Source organism: Stigmatopora argus, chromosome 5, assembly GCF_051989625.1.
Source record: "Stigmatopora argus isolate UIUO_Sarg chromosome 5, RoL_Sarg_1.0, whole genome shotgun sequence".
NCBI classification, from domain to species: Eukaryota; Metazoa; Chordata; class Actinopteri; order Syngnathiformes; family Syngnathidae; genus Stigmatopora; species Stigmatopora argus.
The window spans coordinates 3,203,653-3,230,983 of NC_135391.1; the positions used below are offsets into that span (position 1 = coordinate 3,203,653).

The 27,331-nt window shown below is 37.3% G+C and overlaps 1 protein-coding gene across 1 annotated transcript in view; it reads left to right on the forward strand.

Annotated features, from left to right (window-relative positions):
* The window catches only part of LOC144074313 (uncharacterized), a 54,770-nt gene extending 34,496 nt beyond the window's left edge, over nt 1–20,274 (forward strand). The window contains exons 4-7 of the mRNA XM_077600682.1: nt 12,704–12,794; nt 18,947–18,986; nt 19,390–19,453; nt 20,110–20,274. Of these exons, the coding sequence (XP_077456808.1) occupies nt 12,704–12,794; nt 18,947–18,986; nt 19,390–19,453; nt 20,110–20,121 (207 nt within the window). The 3' untranslated portion in view covers nt 20,122–20,274. The remainder of the gene's footprint in view (nt 1–12,703; nt 12,795–18,946; nt 18,987–19,389; nt 19,454–20,109) is intronic.
* The last annotated feature ends 7,057 nt before the right edge of the window (nt 20,275–27,331 follow it).

A 27,331-nucleotide genomic window follows, 5' to 3' on the forward strand; every position in this document is an offset into this window, starting at 1 on the left:
AAATTATGATAAATGATAAGACATATTTAGTCAATATCGCAGTTCTCTTTCATCACTTTGCCGTTTGTTGGCTCACAATGTGAAACTGGAATGACACCCACTCATTTAAATAACACTTGCAAGGCCAGATTGTCATCAAATTGAACCAGGCATCGCACATTTTAATATCAATATCTCCCTCCCTGAGATAAATGCTCGGAATGCTGTTTTGTGATTGCATGTCTTATTTACATGGTGTGAAAAAGGTGCCATATTATAATCCATTTCGCCTTATAAATGGATCAATATTGGACAGTAGTGTCACGTTTTGTTGGGGGTTTTGGGTGAATGTGTGTGGGTTTTTTCCTTGTGTTTGCTGTTCAGGTGATTGTGTACTTTTCGCCTCTTGTGTCCCTCCGGCCTCCCCTTACCTTATGTGGCCCGGTGTGTGTGCTTGGTAATCAGCCCTTGTGTGTGTATTTAAACCTGTGTGTATGACATGTCTGGTGTTTGAGTACTACCAAGTGTTTAGTTTGGTCTTCTTCACTTAAGTCATGTTTTTGCGTCTCCCCCAGTTTAGTTGCCATTTTGGTCCCTGTGTTTATTGTTTTTGTAGGAGTATTTTTGTATTAAAATCCTAAATTGTGAAGGTAAATAAGGTGAAGATAAATAATAAATGGGCTCAGCAATAGGATAAGGTTTATCATTCGAACATTGTTACATCAAACATGTATTTTGCGTGTAATCAATTATATTTAAGTTGAACATGATTTTGCAAATTATCGCATGATGTTTTTATGTTTTAATACGTCCCAATTTCAGTACTATATTGTTCAGGAAAGGCGAAGGCGGGTATCATCTGTAACAGAAACTCAAATGCCTGTTATAGTAAGTCAAATGGAGGAACTTTTTGTAAGAGAGACAGTTTACATCCAACACATTGTTGTATCAATATGATATTAAAGAGCTGTGCCACTTTCTAGTAGTATGACGAAGTGCTCTAAGCTGGCAACGGGCTGACTAAGATGTGTGTCAGTGAGTGCAGCTCTGGGAGCTGAAAAACATGACAGTAGGATGAGTGAAAAGTAGCTAGCAATACAAGACGACAAGGCCTCCAAGGGAAGGCAGTGATAGTACCTCATAATGTTCAACGTCTTGTCGCTCTCACACACTTTAATCCAACAATGGAAGAAAGATCGTTGCATTTTGTTCTTCGACAACTAATTTCATGACAGCAATGTGACGGAGGGGTGCTGTAGTAGTCAGAATGAAATGAAACAGCATGAAAATATCACACAATATTTGCCATTAGTCAGAACGCCAGAGCGACAGGTAAGTGACTAAATAAACAATCCACCTGAACATCTCTGAGCGAAGTAACAAACAGAATTTGGAAACTCGGAATGAACTGAAATGTGTGTGTGTGTCCCGAAATATTTACATTTTTGTCCATTTGAAACACCGTCGGTAAAGTTGCTATTGATCTGATGGAAGCCAAGTTGGCACACACATCTGGCGCTGGGTACTTAGTGCAATTATTTATGATTTCCTCCAAGATTTAAAAGCTCTTGCCCGGCCTTGTAATGCAGTAACTGATTGCACTGCTAATGTAATTAAAGGCAGATTATGATGTCCACGTGGCACACCAGATGGTGGCATTCACAGCAATGGGGGAAGGCACAACTGGCACACCACTGCACACAAGCAGTGAGGCGCAGTCAGTCGGAGCAGTCCAGACTCCCCACCAGACGGAAAGAAGTATGCGTGTGTCGGTGTGTTGGAGAATACGCGTGTTGTGGTGTGCGTGTAATGTGATTAAATGATGGACTGTGTATGAGAAGTGGATATGATTAGGAAAAAAATGAAATATTAGGCAGGATTAGTCTTTTCTAATTGCATGTAGGCGGCACGGTGGAGGAGTGGTTTGTGCGTTAACCTCACAGTTCGAAGATTGAGGGTTTTATCTGGGGTTCAGACCTTGCTGGGTGGAGTTTGCATGTTCTCCCAGGGCTTGCGTGGGTTTTTTAATGGGTACTACGCTGATTTCTTCCCACATCCCAAAAACATGAATGCTAGGCTAGGCTAGCTGGTTGAAGACTCTAAATTGCTGCCAGGTATGAGTGTGTGCGTAAATGGTTGTTTGCCTCCTCGTGGTCTGCAATTGGCTGGCTACCGATTCAGGGTGTCCCCCACTGTTGCCTGGGATAGGCTCCAGCACCCTTGTAACCTTTGTGAGGATAAGCAGGAGGGAAAATGAATGAATAACTGCATTTAAATCAAGGGTGTCAGATTCGGGTTGGTTCGCGGGCCGCTTTTTCGTCAACCTGATTTCACGTGGGCCAGACCATTTTAGATATAATATTTAGATTTTTTTAAATAAATGAATTAAAAGAACTGGATTAAAATCCCTGAATATTCAGTCTTTTTATAGATCTAAAGCAATGTTTATTTTAGCTTTTTATTATATATTTTTAGATTTTACAAAAGGATTTTTGAACTAAAAACATGATTAAAAAAATTACAATTATTGATTTAAAGGGGGAAAATCAGAAAATTTAATATACATCTATACTCTTCATTTTAATTTGATCCTAAAACAGAAAGTCGGCACTCATGATTTATCTTCCCGGGCCACACAAAATGATGGGGCGGGCCAGGTTTGGCCCCCGGGCCGCCACTTTGACACATGTGATGTAAATGCTTCAAATTGTACAACAGGAGTTTCCAAACTTTTTCTCTGCGGAACAACTTAAAATATTTTCACTAAACAGGTCATTGGAATTGGTTTAAAAAAAAAGATCGGTCTTTAAAAGCCAAAATGTCACTAATCCATGTAATATTTCTATTTAAATTCTAAAACCGATTTTTACCATTTATAAATAACTGCATTTGTGCGAATCAGTTGTCAATGAAAACCAAATCCCAGTAAGAAAACCACCAGCCCATTCTTCCCAGCATATTCCTCAGCAAAGTGTACAAACCAAAGGTCAAAAACGAGACCAGAGTGACCTTTAATTAGAGCAAAACATGATATTATAACGCCTTGCAAGGTTCTATCCTATGGGGGCACTAGGGGAAGGCTTTTTTTAAACATGTTATTATAAGCTATTCAGGAGACACGAGGGTTTATATGCGTAGACAGAAAAGAGAAGAGGAGGAAGCGAGGGTCATATCTGAAATGAGCCCTCCACATTTCTACACAGTCCATAATGGGTTCATACAGGTGACAGGGACATTGGGGGGCTTAGTAGATTTCCCAAGTTGATATAAGGATATTATTACTCCAAAGGTGGCAACACAGAAATCTCCATCTTCAATTCCCAAAATGAATGTCAGCAAATTACCAAACACAGCAATTGACCTTTAAGCATGAAAAGTTTGAAATTCATTTTTGGTGCAGAGTCATTCATTAAGGCTGGCGAAGGGTCATCTGTTCTTTCTTAGGCAAAATATAGAAGATGTAGATATGTTTAACCTTTTAGGCGGAGTAGAATTTTTCGGGTTTTGGATCAGTGTTATTTTTAAAGAAGGTATTCAGTTCAAAAGGCGGGATTAAAAAAAATTTGGGAGTCGTTTGGAATGAGAGGACTGTTAGGTTCATTAATAAATATACTTTAATATAAGGTAGACATCGGAACGCATATCCAGCTATTCTTGCAAGAAGAGAATCCATCCTGACTCGTCCTCGTCACAGATGATTCTAAAGAACCGAAACCCTCTCCTGCCCATTTAGTTGCATTAGTCAAAACAATTAAGGTTATCTACTCAAAACAATTGTGTAAGAGGTAACCCGAGCAATCAATTAAGGTCGGAAATAAAAAAACAACTGCATAAGAATTAAAACAAGCAAGCTTCCATCAGCAAAACAATTGCATATCAGGTAAACCGAGTAACACTATTTTAAAACAATTGCGAGTATTTTCGGAGGTTGATTTGATATCGCCATCTTCTTCGAGATCCAAGTCAAAACAATTAAGAGTCCTTCCCGGATCTTCATTGTGAACTTGCGACTGGGTCAGAAGTCGAGGTTTCAAAACAATTTTGATAAGTCAAACTTGATAGAGACCTTTCAGGGTTAAAACCAATCGACAGTCCTCGGAGCCATCTGCAGAGGGGAGTGACCTTCCTTTTTGTTCCGGTGAACATTAAAATAAGCGTTTGTCATTGCAAGCACATATGCATATAATTATTAATATTTCACATATACCTATAATGATTAATATTCCACATATAATGATTAATATTTCAAGCACATTTATAATAGTACCCAAAATAACTCTAACAAGGACAATAAGTGGAAATGTAGCCAGCTATTGTTTATTTACACCAAAACTCATAAGATATAAAAAGTATTGTCCTGGCATTTTAGCCAATGGAGTTTAACCAAAAATGTCATTGATGGGCATTCATTTTTAAAAAATATTGACGATTATTCTATGTAACTTGAAACTACAGGTAGATGTCTAATGTTGCCGAATGCACATAGTGCACAATACTTGAAAGAAAAGGAAATAAAAGGTCTCACCTTGTAAATTACAAGATGCAATGCTGTGAATCCATTGATTAACACCTTCTCCTCACAGAACATGGCTCCATTTATAGTCTATTTTATCACCAATTCTATAAGTTTACCAGGTGTAACTTTTCTCAGCATGTTTTGTATACCTCGACCTCGAACACAGTGATTACAACTTTGCCACGAAAGTTTCGAAACAGTAGACCAGATTGACAAAGGATGGCAATACGTTAATGAAAATGCGTTGTTTGAGAAGAGTGGTGAGATGTTGATAATCAAGGAGGGTGTTAATGAGCTAAAAATTAATATCGTCCTAAACTTCAGGCCTTTTTCTCTTTATTTATTGAACAGACAACAATTCCGCCTATGCTTCAACATACAAAATACAGTACTATACAATCATTTTGTGGAATAAAAAGAGAATAGAAAAACAGACGGGCATTTTTTAGACTAAGAAATACAATTAATGCATAGCTTGGTAAAAAATATATCATGTGAGGAAATTGCATGCTCTCCCCATGCCTCTGTGGGTTTTCTGTGGGTACTCTGATTTCCTACAACATCCTTTCAAAAACGTGCATGCTAGGCTGTTTCTAAACTTGGACCATGATTCGTTGTTCGTTTCTGCGTGCCTTGCGATTGGCTGGCAGCCAATTTTCGGTGTTGCTCAGAGTTGGCAAGGTTAGGCTCCAGCACCACCGCAACCCTGGTAAGGATAAGCGGTAGGAACTGAATATTCGTTGCTCCACATACGTCTTCTAATTCTGCTCTGAGGTCAAGTCCAAATCCAAGATTCTGAGCCTCAGTCTCAAATTCATGTTCCAAAGAGATCTATCTTTCAATTAGCCAATTCTCCATCCTGCTTCATTTGAATAACTGCAGCAATCTACCATTTGTTAAGGGACAGCTGTTTCTGGAGTGAATCATTTAATTTGATCAACGTAATTGGGATAGATTCTGTAAACATCAAGATTGAACGCACTAACTTTACCAGTTAGTGCAACAATGCTTTCCAGCTAATTGAATCAAGTTGCATCAGAAACCTTAGCAAAGCCACTTACCCTGTAAAAAAAAGCTGGCATACGCATTAGGCCAAAATTCCCTCAGACAGGGATAGATAGCAATTGATTGGGACTTCCTTGAAAATATGGGATTGCTCTGTCTCATTTGGGACTTGTTGAAGTAATTGGGTGCTCTCCCAATGTGGTTTTTGCTCCAACTTGTCATTTGATCTTCAGTTAGAAAGACGCTTTTTCTTTTACATCCCAATAAGCCTGATTGAGAAGTCAATACCTGGAAGTCTGGACCTTTCAGCCAGGAAGAGCTTTGCGTAATAAGGTTTAATGATGCAAACCTCAACTGTTTCTTTTTGTGCTTAACCTTACTTTTTGTAAAGTACAGACGCTCCCCTACTTACGAACGAGTTAGGTTCCGAGCGATTGTTCATAAGTTGAATTTGTTCGTAAGTTGCTCAGATGCGGTAGCACTGTATGGCATCATTCAATTGATTTGGAAACTTTGTGCAACGTTCAATATTTGGGTCCTGCTGCTCGATCTTTATGTTTATAAATGATACTGACGGTCGAAAGATTCAAGTTGTGTACACGTGCAACGCTCACCACTTTCTGACGCGCATCAAGCTTCGTTATTATTGCCACTCATTTCAAATGAAATGGCTTGCCTCTTCCTTGCACCTCCCTCAATAGAAGCCTTTCGCTTTTCACCAACCATATTCAATAATGGATGCACGAGATATTTAATGATTAAAATGAAAAAGTTTCTTTGCGCACTGGAGATACGTTCACGCACTTCCGCATTGCAACGAACTGGGCAGAGGAAGGTGGATGCTAGGTGAGCTGAGCTCTCACAGCGCCAGGCGTCGGTATTAGCGGCGGAAAGAAGCACTACTTGGAAAAAGGTGCGCAATACAAAATCGAACTTACGAACATTTTTCGACATAAACGCAATTTGCAGACATGTTCGTATGTACCGTTGTTCGTAACTCGAATGTTCGTAAGTAGGGGAGCGTCTGTATTTTAAATATTTCAGATGGAGGAAATCATAGGCAAGGCGTATATTTGGTGGGAAAAGGCGAATTTGGTCCGATTTGTCAGTCATTTCGATTCCAGATGACTACTATGTCATATGTAATTGTTGCTATTTCTGTTGGTATGAAGAAATATGGATTAGTAGGCATGTGGGTGCCTTGCAGTTCATGGGTGTGGGTTTGAATCGGTCTTAGGGGTTGGTAAAGTTTATTGTTTGAAGTTGTCTTACCAAAATTCTCCAATGATTGGCTGTTATTGATCAACTGCCAACACGATTGAAAATGTTTAGGCATAAAGTAACTCATTTAGGAAATGGGGGCGTGTGCAAAAATTGAAGCCAATTTGATGGCAAAAGGTTTGGACGTCGATCATGTTACGTTAATGTACACAGATAACTTAAATGAAAAAGTAGTCAATGCAAAGTCAGCAAACTAATATTGAATACAAACAATCTACTCAAGTACTTGATATATTAGTTTCAACAATTCATACGCTGAAAAGGAAGACGTCGAGTAATATAATGATCTATTAGGCTTATTTTAAAGGCACAACTTCTTTCCACTGTTACCTTCGTCTTTTACAGCAAATCAAAGGGCTTATTAGCACGTTTGCTCTGTGATGCTGTGCATTCTCATCTCCGAACTCGAGCAGATCGTTCCAAGGCGAGAGCATGAGCCCACATCAAACACTGTTCCACTGGGATCTTCAGCTTTGCTCAAGTTGGAGCAGCCACCCAACATCAAACGCCAAGCGTACACTCGGGCGTCGTACTGCGTACTTGACTCCGTGCAATGGTTGCCGTTGAGCTTTTCAAATTCACAAGCGTTTGACTTGTTACTCACATCAAGTCATTACAAAAATTTGCATTTAATTGATGATACCTAATATTGGTGGCAAACTTACTGGGACATTTGGGATATGTTGACTTAGGTTCAATTTTTAAGAAGAAATATGTGCTTGAAAACATTTTTGGTATGCAGTATTAAAAAGTGCTTCTTTATTAATTCTGGGGTAAAACTGACTAAATGCTTAAAAACTGTAAAGTATGGTATTTTGTTTTACGTAACTCCATTTATGTTAAAAAAATGAAATCACGATGTGATCAATTGAGATGTTATTGCTAATGTTTGTGCCTTTTTTGCTCATGACATGTTCTCTTTATTCTAAAACAAAATGACTTTTATATATATATATATATATATATATATATACATACACACGTATATATACATACACATATATATATATATACATATACACACATATATACATACACATATATATATATATATATATATATATATATATATATATATATATATATATATATATATATATATATATATACACATATATATATACACATACACACATACAAATATTGAACATATACACACAAATATTATATTGAACATATGCACATACAAATATTAAACATATACACATACACATACAAATATTGACCATATACACATATTGAACATATCCACATACAAATATTGAACATATATACATAATGAACATACCCACATACAAATATTGAACATATACACATACACATATACAAATATTTAACATATACACATACAAATATTGAACATACATTCAGAAAAAAAATGGACATCCCTGCACTTCACCTTTTGTAACCCTATTAACCCATTTTTATATCAAAATTAAGACTGCTCTCAACTCGAGTATTTCGCAAGACTTTAATGCCATAGTTATTTTTCCACTCTGTTTCCTCTATGTTTCCCCTGGGCGAATTTTATCCCCCAAGTATTGTTTTATATACATCTGCGCTTTTCAACACTGTCTAAGTCACTCCCCTGAGATCCTTTAATGAGAAAATTGGGCACCTGTTTATACATTTTTTGCCATTTTTTTGGTTAAACGGGGCAGTCGAACACCTAATACTTCACCGACTACAACGAGCAGCCGGGAAAAAAAAAGCGTTGGGGGAACTACTCGGCATTGTTTGTGCCACATCCAAGCAGTTGGCCTTTCACATTCAAGCTGCGTTGTTCCGCCTGTGGCAGCGTGATGCCTGAGGTGCCGTCCTAAGAGGAGCGTGCCCTCATTACTCTTCAACTTGACTTTGGGTTTCACCAAACTAGACCTTTGCTTATGCTGACAGAATGCTGTGACTACTGACCTGGAAAAAGTGGCCGAGACGGCTTGTCTTGTATAGAAGAGGAAGGCTGGGTTGATGTATTGGCTCCTTCTGGGACTTTTAGTTGAAGTGCCGTTGGTGACGCCCAACCAGAGAAGAGCTCACGGCTCATCTGAAGCTCGCTCTGTCTTTCTCACCTCGCTATCTCTACTCCCCCCTACATCAAATCACCCCCCTTTTCCTCTCTCATCCCATCTTGTCTGCGGTGGTTTTGCATGAATCTCCTTGCGCCATGCTGCCCCCCAACCCCCCCAGTCACTGGGGTCATTCATCATTATTGTCAAGGGAGGGTAATGCAAGTGGGTGGGTGCAGAGATCTATGACTTCTTCATTTGAATGAACCTCATTAGATTGACTTTTCTTGGTAAAGGATCCTTTTAGAAAATAATCCTGGCAGTTATTTAGGTGATTCTCACATTGTAGTCAATGGAACATGACGCCTCAAGCATTTGCGCATTTGCTTCAAAGATGGAAGAGTCGGCAGGTCGTGCTTAACTCTGGGATGTTGTTTAGCGCCTTGGCTGAGCCGATGCTGTCAATACGATGTCGTTTATAACTCTTACGGCAGGCGTCAATCTTTTATAACTACGAATGAGCCTATTAAACCAGGGCGAGGTGCTCCTTTATTGGGGTGTAGCCTCATTCCCGAACGCTCGTTAAATTCCATCGCATCCTGGGCGGAATATTTGTCTCGTTAAATACCGAGATGAACCCCAATGGCTGACGAACCGATGCTACATTAGAAAATTTTCAACGTACATATACAGTGTAGATAACCCGTATTTTGCCATGGAAGCAGGCGTGATATGGTTCCCTTATTAGTGTGGATTGTTGTCAGGGCATCTTTAATCAGCCTTCTCCCAAGGGGGGATATTTTTAGCCAGCTTTTTGGGGGCTAAGACTTCTTTACCCATCGAGCGCTCTAATGAGATGGAGCGCCGGAGCAGGGAAGCATTAATTAAGGAGAATATGCAAGGAAGAGACAATGGAAACATGCTCATGGCATACATACATTAACTTTATCCCACCTCTTGAATTTATTTTCCCTTCCCTTGTTGGATTTTTTTTTTTCCGATGTAGGTAGCACAAACAACAGATGGCTCTGATGCCGACCCGTGGAAGGACGGCCTATTCAAATCCAAGGTCACTCGCTACCTCTGTTTCGCCAAAAATTAAAAAAAATGGGAAACAAACAAACATAAACAGTGTTGGAATGTAAAGTATTGGTTTCAGTGAGGGTGGTAGAGAAAACTGCGGCATAGTTTGATCAGTTTGTTGCTTTAGGAAAGTTCTGGAGAGAAAATTGTTAGGACATGCTTTGCACTTTGATTAAGTCTATTTTTGAAAGAATGATGGTAAGAGTGGGGTTTCCATTTTGGGATAATTTAATAGATTTGCGTGCTTTAAAGCAAGGGTGTCAGATTCGGGTTGGTTCGCAGGCCACATTAACGTCAACTCGATTTTATGTGGGCTGGGCCATTTTAGATATACTATTTAGATTTTTTTTAATAAATGGATTAAAAGAACTGGATTAAAAGCCCTGAATATTCAGTTTTTTTATAGATCTAAAACAATTTTAATTTTAGCTTTTTTAAATATATTTTTAGATTTTACAAAATGATTTTGGAACTAAAAATACAAAAAAATGATTGAAAAATTACAATTATTGATTTAACAGGGGGAAAATCAGGAAATTTAATATAGATCTATACTCTTCATTTTAATTTGACCCTAAAACAGAAAGTCGGCACTTATGATTTACTTTCTCGGGCCGCACAAAATGATGCGTCGGGCCAGATTTGGCCCCCGGGCCGCCACTTTGACACCTGTGCTTTAAAGTGTGTGATAGTTTTTTGCAATTTTTTTTTAGGTGTTGGGCCTGCTTATTGGTGACTTGACAATGAGTTGGTTTTTAACTAGATTTCAAGCTGTAGAGAAATTAGCATACGTCTTTACAGAAGATAGAATATTTCATTTTAAATTGTGTTTAATTCTGTATTTTATAGCCTACCACCAACCCATTTGTGACTGCCAGCTACTTTTTCTTGCTAATTAATGCCATTGGCTGCTAGTTATGTGCATTCACCCTTCTCAGATTTTCCCAAAATTGCCTTTAACCAAATTAAGTATTCCTCCCAGTTCATGAGGAAGTTAAGAAATCAATATGCACCACTTTTATATCTGTATGTATGACGGTGTTTACATTTTTTGGTAACTTTGAAAGGTGACTGGGACTGGATTTTATTATAAAGATTTCCCTGATGAACATGTTGAGAATTAAATGCACTTTTTAAAAAAAATCTGCATATTTGCTGTTTTGACAGGCTTCTTTTATTAACAGAATGTCCTCTAACATCAAGAAGACAATGTGGCAGCGGCTGCCTCGTGCCCAAGTTCAATCTGGACTGCTGGCTAGTGTATAGCATACAAATAGGCCTGCTCTTGTTCCTGTTTATTATCTTAAAATGCGTGTCTGCATTGTTTTACAGACTTTGACATAGATAAAACGCGACAGAGCTATCAACAAAGGCTATTTTGTCTGTCAGTCAAGGGGCCTCCCACCGTAATTGTCTATGACAAAAACAGATTCTGTAAAATTATCCCTTGAATTATTTGGGTGAGAAATAAACAGTTTGTGATTCATCATACTCCGGATAAAACGAGATGAAAAAAAATACACAGCAATACAGGCAAATATCCAAAAAGCAGCCAAGCATAGTAACAACATTCATCCATATTCCTCCTTAAGTCAGTGTAAAAAAACTATGAATAAAAATACATCTAATGCCAATGACTGTCATGCTACTACAGTAGGGGAACTCAGCCATTAAGTCACGCCTGGTTCAGCCCACTTTCTTCTGCAGTGGTGTATTATTGTAATTTATTATGCTCAAAAATGTAAAGGAGTCATGGAAGAGTCATGCTTTGAAATGCCAGCTGACATTATCCCTGTAGGGTTGGATAAAAGCATTCTTTAATGGGCAGCAACCACAAATTTGTTCGTTAAAGGCTAAAATCAAAGTGTACGGAACAACAGTGTATATGTATATGTATGGTATGTACATGTATACGTTTAGGATATGCAAGTGTATATACATTTATCTGTATGATGTTTATATACATGTATATGTACAGTGTATATACACATGTGTGTATATATAGTATATGTATATATAGTATATGTATATATAGTATATGTATATATATAGTATATGTATGTATATATATAGTATATGTGTATATATATAGTATATGTATATATAGTATATGTGTATATATAGTATATGTATATATAATATATGTATATATGTATATATAATATATGTATATATAGTATATGTATATATGTTCATATACAGTATATGTATATATGTACATATACAGTATATGTATATATGTACATATACAGTATATGTATATATTTACATATACAGTATATGTATATATGTACATATACAGTATATGTATATATGTACATATACATATACCTATGTTTCTGTGTATATGTAAATATATATAGTAAGTATATATATTTAGTATATGTATATATATTTAGTATATATATATATTTATATATGTACATATACATATACCTATGTTTGTGTGTATATATATTGATATAAAAAGTACACATAGAAAGATACTGTGTGCTGTGTACTAATTTGTCAGCATCTCAAATTGTATTATGTTTGGCATTTCTCACTCTATTAATAATTCACTGTTGATTATCAGAACAACAACAATGGATCAATGTGTTATTCTTGAATTGAAATGTACTTCACAAATACAGCTAAAACGAACATTCAAATTTAAGTCTGATGAAAGAGTATAGCAGTCATTCTGCTAAGATGCATGATTTTACCAATTGTTGTGATTTCAACGACGCGTTCATTCCTTCGTCGAGGAATTTCACTTTTCCTGCGTATGCTAATTCCCCACATGAAACTTTTCATTTCCTTCCTCCTCAATCGTACTATTTCTCTCCGTTAGAACCCTGATGTTGTTGCGGATGTGAAGCTGACTGACATTAAAGATGCCTTGCCAGAGGGCTTGATTGCACTCCAAGAAACAATGGACACAAGTAAGAAAACACAAAAAAAACACCCTTCTTGTTCCTAGACAAGCTCAAATGGAGGGGCAGCTTTGCTCGAGATGGTAAATGTTTTATGGGAGCAGGTTAGCTTAGTTTATGGTAGACTGTGGGGATAAAATAAACATTTTGCCCCAGAGGTACAACAGAAAAGAATCATGAGTCATTGTTTATCTAAGCTGGAGCTGTGCTTTTCTTTATGAGCGCCTTATTTATTTATGTATTTATTTGGGAAGAGGACGAGTGGATGGGGTTTATCTAATATTAATGAAATGCATTCCCCAATGCTTTAGTGCTTTTTGAGTGCTATGTATTTCCCCTTCACTATCCATGCCTGGAAATGTAATAATATTTTGGTATGGGGGGCAAGGACAGCTTGTTTATTATTTTTATTATCATTCCATTTATGCTGCACTCACGGTGTGGCTGGGGGAAATAAATGAGAAAAGCACAGAAGCAATATACAGAAGGATGACATTTTTTTCTGGTTGGGAGAGAATGGAGACAGCATTCTGTTTGTGTGGGGTGTAATTTAATATTTAATTACTTGATTTGATTCCCTGTTTAATGGTCACGTCGCGTAATGCGATTTTGTTTAAGTCTTTGACTGCACTTGTTTTGAGGGAGGATTCTGTTGTGTTCTTTTTGTTTCGGAAATTAATTTGCCTAGATATATTTTTTAATGCAATCGGTTAATGTCAGGTAATCAATGGGAGGCCAATGAGAAAATATTCATTTTGTTGATTAACTCTTGAACAAAGTAAGCGAATGAAAAATAGTGAAGGGAGAGGGGTGTTTTTGTGCTATAAAATAGTGAACACATGCTAACAAATGCTGCCTATTAACTTCATGCCTGCTTGAAGTGAAAAGATCTTATGTTCAAATCATTCAGATCGCAGCCAAATCCAAGTCTCATCTTGATCATAAAATACAAGATATTGAAGAGATATCAACAAATATGCATATTGTGCAAATGGGAAAAGGTAAATAAATAGTATGTAGCTGATGGAGGGTCATTATTAATATGCAAATGAATATTCAGGTGTCTTCACGGAGCTGTACTTTATATTTTAGTTTCATTTTAAAGTGGCGGGTTGAAAGTTTTGTGTACATCTGTTTCAATTTGCGACAACTCAGCCACGATTGAACAAGTTTATATTTTTCCGACCATACGTCACGACATCCAAAATATACACAATGGAGAGAAAAAAAGTATCTATAAGGCAATTTTGTATTTGATCACAAACCAAGAACAAACATACGTCAAAGTAACAATTGTGAAATGGAGAATAATAGTCTAAATAGGCATCTGCTAACAAACAAAGCCTAAAAAAGAGAGAGAAAAAATAATAATTATGTCAAACGAGCATTGGTCTCAGGTCTAGCCAAACGATGCATTAAAGAAAATGTTTGACTTATAGTAAAAAAAAATAAACATTAAACTGCACATCTTGTCTAAAAAATCGCAACACTTTGGATCTGATCGATGCATTATTTCAATGTGTTGGAGCCAGTAAATTCCACTTTATTTATTCTGTTGAAAGCTAATTTTACATCAAAATATTTCTTTAACTCATTGTCGCGAGAGTCAACTCCAAGCGTAGGATAGGCTCAACGAGGACCAATCCCAAACTATTCCGGGAGTTCCCACAGGCCAATTCCTGTTATGCACACAAATAGCAAGAGAAATATCCCAGTGAAGAAGCAACAGCTGCAAAGGAAGGGAGGACAGCTTCCAGATCTTTGGCACGCTGGCACGTACGTGTCCGCCCTCCGCCACAGCATCCTTTGCCTCGGGCCTCACTACAAGCTCCGAGGCCGATAAACTCAATTATTTATCGCCATCAAGACCTGGGGATTTCCACTGCAAATTGTAAATAAATAGCTGAGATGTTGTCATGCTGAGAATCCAGAAATGCGTACCAAACAAAAAAAAAGCATAAAACATTCTTCACAGACAGTGTAGTTGAATGGGAATGAATAAAAAGGTACAAATTAAGTGGGAGTTGTAATGCTTACCTGTGAAATGATGCTGTTCAGAAGCCCACTTTCAAGTTAGTGAGGTTCTGAGATTGCCATGAATTGCTCCTCAGAGCAACTCGCACACAATCCGAAGCCTGCTGAGATCACAGGCTGCTGGTTTTGGATTAACATTCAAATTCATTCGACACTCCTGGTCTTCTTTTGGGAGTCATTTCATCCAATTATTCACTGACACATGAGAAGAAAATGAGGAATAAATGATTGTATAGAGCCAAGCCCGTTGGATTGTTTGTTGGGCTTCTGTGCAACAAAAAAAAGCATGAAAAGCATCTTGATATGAAGCTATAGACAGAATTACACGAAAAGGCAAACCAAATACATATATATATTTTTTAAAATATTTTTTATATATTTTATATATATAATACATTTTTTATATATATATTAATTTTTTTCTTTTTTTTCTTTATTGTTTTATATTATTTTTTATGTTATACTGTTTAAAGATTGCATTTTTAGGGGACATTTTTTATTTTATTTAACAGAAACCAAGAACAACATATTAAAGTAAGAGTAAATGAGGGAACAAAAGACAAAATAGGCACTTGTTAATGTAACATATCAACAGTTTACATAACATAACAAGCTTTTGGCAGTAAGAGTGAAAAATAAGAAAAGATGTTAAGTCGCAGGCAGAGATAAAAGTACAAAAAAGTGTATCTTAACAACGAAAACAATCCATCTTTTTTTGTCTCATCCTTCTTATAGTCACGTTTCTGCTTCTTCTGATGAAACTGTCATTGAAAAGCATGTCTTCCCTCAATTACAAGTGCTAATATAAATTGTCCCTATCCTAATATTACCATGGATTCTGCTTCACTTGGATTGGATTTTTTTTTTGACATTTCTATTAAGATTTCAGCTCAATGTACACACAGGAACCTTTGAAATCAAACGACAGAATGATAAAAAAATGACAATTCTTTCCATTGCGAGGCTAACTTTGTTCAACATGACACTTAAGGAGTCGTCCATCGATCGAACGATTGGCCGAGATTTAATATGTTTTATACGATTCTACGATCTGGCACGGACTTTAAGAGGAGTGTAAATGAAGGCTGCGCGTTGGCCTCGCAGTCTTGGGATCGAGGGTTCGATAACTGGTGGTCCCTAGTCTGTGGTGTTTTCATGCTAGCTTGCGCGGGTTTTCCGGTTTCCTCCCATGCCAAATAATGTAAGCTTAGGCTAGTTAAACACTCTAAATTGTCCCTAATCTGTCTCCTTGTGCCCTGCAATTGGCTGGCCACCAATTTGGGGTGTCCCCCATACTTGCCAGGATGGGCTCCAGCGCCCCCCGCGACCCTTGGGAGGATAAGTGGTGCGGAAAATGAGTGAACGAGTATGTCTGTTGATCGAGGTTGTAATTGTGTAAATCTTACAGGCTGTGTTACTGGTTTTTATTGTAATTTAATGAGGAACTACACTATTGAATATTCAAATTATTTTGCAATATGTGTCAATGTGGTTTTCCTTAAGTGAAATGAGGATTAATTGTTGTCAAAACTCCAGTGGCTACCGTAATATAAATCCCGACACTGCTGTGGATTAGCAAACGCACTTGCCATGTTTTTGTTTTGCGTATTAGACGCTAATTGATTTGCCATATGCCGGGCGTACCTGACGTACCTAAAAATTGTATTTAGAAAATTCCAATTTGGAATGAGGCGGCCTTGCGATGTGAGCAGATGGCAGAAAACAGCCGTTGAGATTTACTTTAGAAATGCTTTGTAAGAGTGCATAAATGTTTCTTAGTAGCTTAGTCTAAAAAAATATAAAAATCTAGATAAGAAGTAGGGATTCTCCTGATCATTTTCAGAAGATCATAATCTGGTCAAAAAAAAAGATGGCGTCCTTAAAATGTCTTTGTTTACATTTTTAAATGCGACAAGGGATAACATTTATTCACTGTTTGTTTATTTATGTAAAATGCATTGTTTGCGATCTTATTTTTAATTGTTCCGTTGTTTAACTCGCCCTTTTTATGACAATATTTTTGCGCTAGCTCTCTTCAAATTGGCAGAAAAAAAAGCCTTTGAGATTTACTTTAGAAATGCTTTGTAAGAGCGCATTTCCTGGTTGCTTAGTCTAAAAATATATAAATAACTAGATGAAAAGTCGGGATGCTCCTGATCATTTTCAGATTGGAATCGGGTAAAAAAAATGGCGTCTTTAAAATGTCTTTGTTTACCTTTTTAAATGTTGCAAGGGATAACATTTATTCACTGTTTATTTATTTATGTAAAATGTATTGTTTGCCATCTTCTTAACTGTTGCGTTATTTAACTCGCCCTTTTTACGATTATTTTTTGCGCTAGCTCTCTTCAAATTGGAAGAAAAAAGACATTTGGAGCCATTTTTTTTCACCCCTCCATTTTCAGACATCCCTAAAATGACCATACTTTTCTCTATCTCTAAAAAACGAATTGTCTAAAACAAAAACGAGCTCCATTTAAACCTTTGGCCAGCTCTTCATCAGCGTGCAATTTGACAGATGTTGTGCTTTCCTTTCAGCTCCTGAATCAACCTTTACAAGGTAAAAGAAATCTGCAACGGATATGGCAATCGTCCCCACAAGATTGATGCCAACCTTTTAAAAATTCACCATTGCTCCGCATTCAACATGGCCAAATGCTAATATAAATGAGAAGGAAAAGTCCACCCTTTCATTGCAAAGAAATCTAAGAAGCTCATGAATAGCACATCCCGTCCAAAAATCTTATTTTATTGCCCTTGATAGAAATTATGATATTTATTTTTCTCCTTGGTGAACTAACCCTTCCAAATGTGCAATTTGTGCACAGCTTTAAGGGAAGAATTTCAATTTTATATCCCTCCCAATATTCATAAGGAGATCATCCACACATAGTAAAGCATATGCTGTACGCGTATATTACACATATGTATATAGTATATTAATAAAAAAGCAAACCACACATCATTTGAACTTTTCTTGGCTCTGTAATCAGCCTATTTTTTATTTTATTTTATAGCACAACAGTGACTTCTGTGGAATTCAGCTTATCCGGTCTCGTATAGCATCAAATACCTACACGTTCTAATCATAGCAATTCCCTTCTTAATGATATCGCTGACTAATTTGCATCATCGTTATGAGATGGTTGGCTTTATAGCCGCGATATCTTTTAGTTACCTCCAAGGCGAGTTTTGCACTTAACATGAAGCCGTTTTTTCCCCCCTTTGCTCACTAGATGTGGATTTATCGATCCGTAGGGGGGACGGCAGGGCGTGTAATTTGTGATCGCTTGATTGATGAGGATTTCAATCTTGTATGCTTTGTTAACTCCAACTGCCCACAAAGTGCATTCGGCGCTGTTTTCTGTAATACAAGGCCACGAGATGGTAAAAAAGCAGACTTCTCTTGAGTAATGGAATCTCGGGGGTCCTCCAGACATAACAAGATTCTTCTCTAAAGCCCCCCGTTGAAGCTGTGTTCAAGCCCACGGGCGATTGGCGCGGGCGGGTTTAACGTTTGTCTTATTTTCACCGTTTAGACTCAAATGTTGACTTCACTGCTCTGGTCTTTTCGGGCTTTTGCCGCATACTATATTCAAATACTAGTGTAAAAATGTGCCAATAATTGCATAGGAATTTCACAAACATACTAAGACTCAAGGGTGTCAGACTCGGGTTGGTTCGCGGGCCGCTTTAACGTCAACTTGATTTCACGTGGGACCATTTTAGATATAATATATAGATTTTTTTTTATAAATGGATTAAAAGAACTGGATTAAAAGCCCTGAATATTCCGTTTTTTATAGATCTAAAACATTGTTTATTTTAGCTTTTTTTCAATATATTTTTTAGATTTTACAAAATGATTTTTGAACTAAAAACAGAAAAATGGATAAAAAATTACAATTATTGATTTAAAAGGGGGAAAATCAGGAAATTTAGTATACATCTATACTCTTCATTTTAATTTGATCCTAAAATAGAAAGTTGGCACTCATGATTTACTTTCCCGGGCCACACAAAATGATGCGGCGGGCCAGATTTGGCCCCCGGGCCGCCACTTTGACACAGGTGCTCTAAGTCTATTGAGAAACTGATGTCATATATTGTTTATTTCTCTTTGGCAGGAAGAGGACCATCAACAGGCCTGATTTTGCACCTTGACAGGTACGACTTTGCTCACATTTCAGACTTAAATATGTAAAATTATTGTTAGTGTCGTGAACAAAGAAATTTGGAGGGATGCTCAAACAAGCAGCATTTTTTTAAACTCAATTTTTGTCTGGTTACAAAACAGGAATAGTGCATGTACTAAATTCATACATTCTTGCATTTGATTCCTTTTTGGTAATGGTAAGTGTCACGGGGGTGCTGGAGCCTATTGGAGCTCATGATAACCAGTAGGTGGGATACGCCCAAATTTGTTGGCAGCCAATCACGGAGCATTTTTATATTAGAGAGACACAGTTTAAAATCAGGAAGATCCAAATGGAATCATTGCTTTAGTCTGAAAGATTGTGTGACAACATGAAAGCTATTTTTCCCCCTTATTTCTTTTTTTTTCTAGCAGGAGAGAGACACCAAGTGGTGAAGATTCTTCCTGCTGCTCTAGCACAGGCACAGCCGAGTTTGAGGTAATCTTGCCAAATATCATTCAAACATTTCCAATAATAATAATTTGAATGACTAAAATATGTATTTACATGAATTCAATATCAAACATGAATCCAGTTTTGATGCATATTATGTTCATGGGTAACAGGGAAGCAATAAAACCAATCTGGCCCACACAACTTCTTGATAGAAATCCCAAATATGATTTCACTGATCATTAAAAAAAAAAATTTTAATGTAAAAACTTTTATTAAAATTGCGAATACCTGTCAATCTCCTCTAAACGTTGTCAAACTGTTTTCCAACCAATGCACCGTGGAAAATTATCTGGCAAGAAGTCATTCCGAGAGAAAACTCAAAATATTATTAGAATGGGGTGAGCTTTAAAATATGTAAAATGTGGCCCTTTATTTCAATCTATGTGAACCGAAAGTTGTTCGGACTTCTATAGCAAAGCAAGATGGGGGTAAAAATGATATAGTGAAATACTTTTTTTCGTTGATTTGATTCCTGTTGATTAAACTTTGATGAAAATCACCTAATATTGTTTTCTCACATATTAGCCGCCTTCGCGTATAAGCCGTACCCTTAAAATAGCCTCTCGTATAACAATTGATTCACAATTTTACCTCCATATTCATGGTTTTAATAAGCGTACAAATGTGTTACTTTGTAGGGAAAATCTTGAGAAAAATCATCGCACGTTCTATTTCGGAGATACTGTATATATCGATTTCTGGATCGCACATTCCTAAAGGGTGATGCCTGCACGTAGACGAACTCAAAAAGGAAGTCCTGTGAGCAGCACAACCAGGAAGTGCGGGCACAAGTAAGTGAGGTTTTTTTTCACGTTTTATGCGAAATCCAGTATTTTTCTTCTTGAATTTTCATTCATAGATATCAAAAGAGTTTTTAAGCATTTTATTTTTTCCTTATTTCGTGCATGTCAAGTGAAATTTGTGCGCATATAAGCCATACCCTCATTTTTTTTAGCAAGAAATACGGCCAATATGCAAGAAAATACGTTAATGAAGGCAACAGAGTTTTAAACTATGTTAATCGTGCTTTCTTCTTGAATTTCATTCGTAGATATCAAAAGAGTTTTTAAGCATTTTATCTTTTCCTTATTTCGTGCATGTCAAGTGAAATTTGTGCGCATATAAGCCATACCCTCATTTTTTTTAGCAAGAAATACGGCCAATATGCGAGAAAATACGTTATGAAGGCAACAGAGTTTTAAACTAAGTTAATCGTGCTTTCTTCTTGAATTTCATTCGTAGATATCAAAAGAGTTTTTAAGCATTTTATCTTTTCCTTATTTCGTGCATGTCAAGTGAAATTTGTGCGCATATAAGCCATACCCTCTTTTTTTTTTAGCAAGAAATACGGCCTATATGCAAGAAAATACGTTAATGAAGGCAACAGAGTTTTAAACTAAGTTAATCGTGCTTTCTTCTTGAATTTCATTCGTAGATATCAAAAGAGTTTTTAAGCATTTTATCTTTTCCTTATTTCGTGCATGTCAAGTGAAATTTGTGCGCATATAAGCCATACCCTCATTTTTTTAGCAAGAAATACGGCCAATATGCAAGAAAATACGTTAATGAAGGCAACAGAGTTTTAAACTAAGTTAATCGTGCTTTCTTCTTGAATTTCATTCGTAGATATCAAAAGAGTTTTTAAGCATTTTATCTTTTCCTTATTTCGTGCATGTCAAGTGAAATTTGTGCGCATATAAGCCATACCCTCATTTTTTTTACCAAGAAATACGGCCAATATGCAAGAAAATACGTTAATGAAGGCAACAGAGTTTTAAACTAAGTTAATCGTGCTTTCTTCTTGAATTTCATTCGTAGATATCAAAAGAGTTTTTAAGCATTTTATTTTTTCCTTATTTCGTGCATGTCAAGTGAAATTTGTGCGCATATAAGCCATACCCTCATTTTTTTAGCAAAAAAATACGGCCAATATGCAAGAAAATACGTTAATGAAGGCAACAGAGTTTTAAACTAAGTTAATCCAGTTTTTTTCTTCTTGAATTTCATTCGTAGATATCAAAAGAGTTTTTAAGCATTTTATCTTTTCCTTATTTCGTGCATGTCAAGTGAAATTTGTGCGCATATAAGCCATACCCTCTTTTTTTTTTAGCAAGAAATACGGCCAATATGCAAGAAAATACGTTAATGAAGGCAACAGAGTTTTAAACTTTAAGATAATCGTGGTTTCTTGAGATTTTTCTCAATGCAAAAAGCCTACCTCAGCTCAAAAAAAGGAATTCAATTCAATTCAAATGAGGATTTGGACAACACTGTGCTAGACAACCACCTATTTAATTCTTAACTTTGTGATGGTAGCTCCACTGGCTATGTGTGTGTGTGTGTTTGTGCGTGGGAGTCTGTGTGTGTGGGCTGACAGCTGGCCAGGTTGGAGTTGCTCTAAAACCATGTGCGCTCTGTCAGCCTGGTACAGCCGCCTTCTTTGGGATTGATGAATTGCCTGCTTTCTTGATTAAACCCTCCGTCACTTCCCAACTAAACAAAAACCCCAACACACCAAAGAAAAGCGCCTTGAGAAGAGGAGAGGGAACATGTCGGGGAAATGTGTCATCAGCAGTCACATTACGCACAGATATGACACGCGGGCGCTTTGACGTTTATTGCCAGAATATTAAAACATATTCACGTTTAGTGCTTTTTTTTTGTTGCCATCCTCGTTCACTTGACAGTTCAAGTTCATTTGAGGAGTCATCAAGTTTTCATGGCAATTGCGTGCTATTTTTATGCAGAAATTATCACTTTGATCTTTGCCAATTAGGTGTTTTGATGGGGAAATAAAATGAAATCATTCAAAATGCATATTTGGAATAGAAATAACAATAGTATAGTGAAGAAAAGGGGAATAAGGAAGTATGTTCTTTGTATAATATTCAAGAAAGGGGAAAAAAATAAGTGAAAAAAAGTGAATCTAATAAAAAGTCATTCATTTGCATATCTGTCCCATTAATCAAATCCAAATCCTGACATTGGCCCTCATCTAGAGTAATATGGAGTGCAATTATTTCCCGATCCATTAGAGGAAGTTCAATTAACAGACGTAAGACAATTCATCCTTCAGAGGAAGAAGAGATGGAGGGAAAAAATAGAAAGCTCAAAATGAACTTGGGTTTGCAAAATATCTCGACAGGGTGACAGTGATTTTTCAGTCGGCGGAAACAATATTAGAATTCTTATTAAACGTCGTGCATCCTCATTTAATTTGAGGCAAATAATTGGAAAGTGCAATGGCGCTTTCCAATTAAAGCTCCACTTTATGCTGTTTAATAATACCCTCGTAATATTACGGCTTATGAAATGACAGGTAAGTTGAAGTATGAATAAAACATAAAGCCCCATAATAAGAGACTGGGGGGGTGAGACCGTTTTTTAGGGGGGGGGGGGGGGGCTTTTAAACGCTCAATATAATTTGCATATATTAATCTTTTTTTTTCCAGTCTTATCGAGTATTTCACTGTTTTTGAAGTTAAAATAGTCATGACAGGCGTGAGTTTGCTTCATTTTTTAATTTTTTTAAGGATTTATAACTAGTATAATTCCGGATCTTTAATAAGTCAATATGACTGATCCTTGGAATTTGGTTAATTGTTCCAGATGGTGCTCACTGATTAAGCAAAATTACTTCCTTTCTCAAACTACAGCATTTCTTGATTGACTTAGTTGGAGAGGGGCAAAAAAAAGATTATTTTGTCGTGGCAGTTTGGCTAAAAGCTTTCGCATCAAGTTTCAAACAAAAGTTCCATCTTATTCTTTGCGGCGTCGTTTTAAAGCTAGCTGGGGATCATTTGAGTCCTTATCTTCCTCCGGTGATGGATCTCGACTCTTTCTGCACAGCCGGGCCAATATTTTAGAATAACACATTCATTTAGTCTGAGGGATTAAAGCACACGTGTCAAAGTGGCGGCCCGGGGGCCAAATCTGGCCCGTCGCATCATTTTGTGTGGCCCGGGAAAGCAAATCATGAGTGCCGACTTTCTGTTTTAGGATCAAATTAAAATGAAGAGTATCGATGTATATTAAATTTCCTGATTTCCCCCTTTTAAATCAATAATTGTAATTTTTTAATCCATTTTTTCTGTGTTTTTAGTTCAAAAATTATTTTGTAAAATCTAAAAATATATTTAAAAAAAGCTAAAATAAACATTGTTTTAGATCTATAAAAAACTGAATTTTTAATCCAGTTCTTTTAATCAATTTATTTAAAAAAATATCTAAATATTATATCTAAAATGGTCCGGCCCACGTGAAATTGAGTTGACGTTAAAGTGGCCCGCGAACCAACCCGAGTCTGACACCCTTGGATTAAACAATGCAACTCATGGCGAGTGACATAAAAGCCAATGTTGGTCAATGCCATTCTTTTCTGTCTTTTCTCCGCGTGGGATCGTACTCGGCTCGCAAGTGGATTCGGGCAGCCGCGGCTGGCTGACATTCTGTTTTGCATCAGTTAAACTGAACTGAATGAATCATTTATGGAAGTGTTATGGGGGGAGGTATAGGCAGATTTACTGCCGCGCTTTTCGTTTAGATGGAATGGGGAGTTGTGTGAAAGCAATCTTCATGTCTGAAGTCATGCCAGAGCTTACATCAAGACATGAAAAGAACGCACTTCAAATCCAAGTTTAGCCTCTTAATTTCCCTGGTCAGCAAAAGGCGAAGCGGAGACTCATTCAGGAGGAAAATAGAACTTGCGTCTAATGAATATTTGCACACAACACTGACATATTGGTTACTAAAAAGCATTGAGTATCTTTGGTTTGTATGTTGTACATTAAAATGAGAATAAATTGCTGGCATTTTTGGGTAATGATGAGAAAATTTACATAAAAGCATTGAGTATCTTTGGTTTGTATATTGTACGTTAAAATCAGAATAACTTGCTGGCATTTTTTGGGTAATGATGAGAAAATTTACATTTTTGTAGTCGCTATTTGGTCATTTTGGTCATTATTCTCCAACTCTTTTTAGTGAATCATTTGTCCATTCAGTGGTGCAGTTGAGTTAACACAGTTTGTTGTAGACAATGTGTCCAAACTACAGCTCGTGGGCCAACTTTGACCTTTTTATTGGCCTGTAGCAGAAAATGAAAATATCACTGGCCCGCACAGGAAGCTTGAATTCACCCTACTGTATTTTGCTGTTTAATATACCCTCCATTTAATGTACCCGGGTATATTGAACGTCAGGGGTATATTAAATGGCGCACAAACGGGAAGGTATGATCCACTACGCATTCTTAATGCCGTGACGGGGTGCATCAACGTTTTGCAGACTAAAACTACTTACTGCTCAGGGTAAAACTACTTACTGCTGAATAAAGTCTAACTTGGAATTTTAATGAACTTAAGTATCAATAATTATGCCCCCATGAACACCATAGAAATCTTGCCAAAAAAGCTGAGTTGCCATTTAATATAGGTTAAAAGATAATTGTATATTAAACGGCAGGGGTATATTAAACGGCAGGGGTATTTTAAATGGCGCACAAACGGGAGGCTCAAAAAAGCAAAAATCATTTAACATACCTGGGTATATTAAATGGCAAAATACGGTACATTGCTTTTCTCAGCTTTAATCAATAGATGGAGTTAGTGACTTAGACAATGCCTTTCTATTGCGTTTCTGTGTGGTAACCTTAGTCTAAGTCTGCAGAAGGTCCCCACCTTCTGGACTTACTGGGTGTGTCTCCAGTTTCTTACCTATGTCTACAATATCTTCTGTGTCTTGTGTCTGTCTTGCTACTGCCACCAAGAAATTTCCTGATTACAGGATGAAATAAAGTTCTAAACTATTAGCTGAGGCGTCAAAACATGACATGTTCATACAAATGTAGAAAATATTCTGCAGATTTTTTTCCAAGTACTTAAATGAAAGGAATATCTGTATTCTCTTAGATTATTTTGTTGCATATAGCCCTTAAATCACTCACTTGAGTAATTTTGCAATTCTTGGGCAACCGTAAAAGTCTGCTTTTGAAAAGTTTGAACTAGTGTAGTCATACACATACTCTTAGCATTTTAAGTCACAATGTTTTAATGGTGTACCTCCACGCTATTAAGTATTGCATGTTTATTCAGAAGAAAAAACTGATTCTTATTAGCACGATTAATGATAAATGGCAAGACAGCATTGGTAGATGGGTTGAAGGCGATGATAAATTGGTGCATGCCCAGGTTAGGTGCTGCCAAGAAGGTCTCTTGGCTGTCATCCCTCCTGCTTCCACTCTGGCACCGTTCATTACTCACCGCGTGAGATGCCACTTTACATTGCCTGCATCTGTGAGCATGGAGAACTTAATAATGCCCACCATAAGCATGCGGGTCCTGCTGTTCCACAGTACAGAGGGCAAGTTGCTGACTGAGATTTCAGGGTTGTGGAGATCAGGACACTGTGGCGATCTGCCCATTGGTCACTGAAGGCGCATTCACTCCAGGAAAGTCCATCTTTCGCTTTCTTGGTTCCAGACCAAAATACAGTGTAGATCACGTGTCAAAGTGGCGGCCCAGGGGCCAAATCTGGCCCGCCGCATCATTTTGTGTGACCCGGGAAAGTAAATCATGAGTGCCGACTTTCTGTTTTAGGATCAAATTAAAATGAAGAGTATAGATGTATATTAAATTTCCTGATTTTCCCCCTTTCAAATCAATAATTGTAATTTTTTAATCCATTTTTTCTGTGTTTTTAGTTCAAAAATCATTTTGTAAAATCTAAAAATATATTTAAAAAGCTAAAATAAACATTGTTTTAACTCTATAAAAAACTGAATATTCAGGGCTTTTAATCCAGTTCTTTTAATCCATTTATAAAAAAAAAAAAATCTAAATATTATATCTAAAATGGTCTGGCCCACATGAAATCGAGTTGACGTTAACGGGGCCCGCGAACCAACCCGAGTCTGACACCCCTGAAGTAGACATTCCGACCCCTCGTTGCTCCAAGTTGAAAATCGACTCATGTTAGCCAACAGACTGCTGACCACAGACTGGGATGCTAATCAAAAAAAAAAATTCCCATCATGCCTATAGCTACAAAAACCTGTTACATGCAAAGATATGAAGTGTTTGGTTAGTTTGTTTGCTTTTCGCCTCTTGGGTCCCTCACGGTTTCCCTTCCCTCGTGTGATCAGGTCTGTGTACATTGTAATCAACCCTTGACTGTCTATTAAACCCTGTGTGTTTGAACCAAACTGGCCAGGTGTGAATACACCCTACTTCAGAGGTACCCGAACCACACCAGCAAGCATTGGGCATTGCTTGGCCATTTCCGTCGTCAAGCTTTCCGGAGCTCGCCGCATTCCTTGCATCATTACCCGTTAGTTTGCCCCTAGAACTGCTAATTAAGAGGGGATTTGTGTAATTGTGCCTTCTGCTGCGTCCCATCCGGCACATGCAATTTACTGTCAGCCCTCTGCCAGCTTTTACACTTGTCCAGAGAGGCGTTGCCCATTTATACAGACATTCAGCTCCACATTTACCAGCAGCCACAGCTGGGGATGGCTGCTATGCCATGGCGGTGTCAGAAAAGACACTTGCTGGTTGCTGATTAAAGTCTGATAGTCTGTTTAATTCCTCCACAGCGAGCCATGGACAAGAGATCGCTCAGTTTGAGTAAAGGTTAAAATCGGTTTGTTCAGGGTTTTTTTATTCTTCTTTTGAAATGAATGTGCACTGCCTGTTTTTTATTCAAATACGTTTTCGTAATTTGCTATAGCCGCAGAGTATTGAGCGTGAAGTCACCATAGCTGTTACTGGCTCTTTTTGGAAGATTGATGGACCAGAGTCCAATTGGGACCTCCTCTGGGCGCTTTTCCTACATTTTTCGAAATGTGTGTGTCAGATGGAGAGG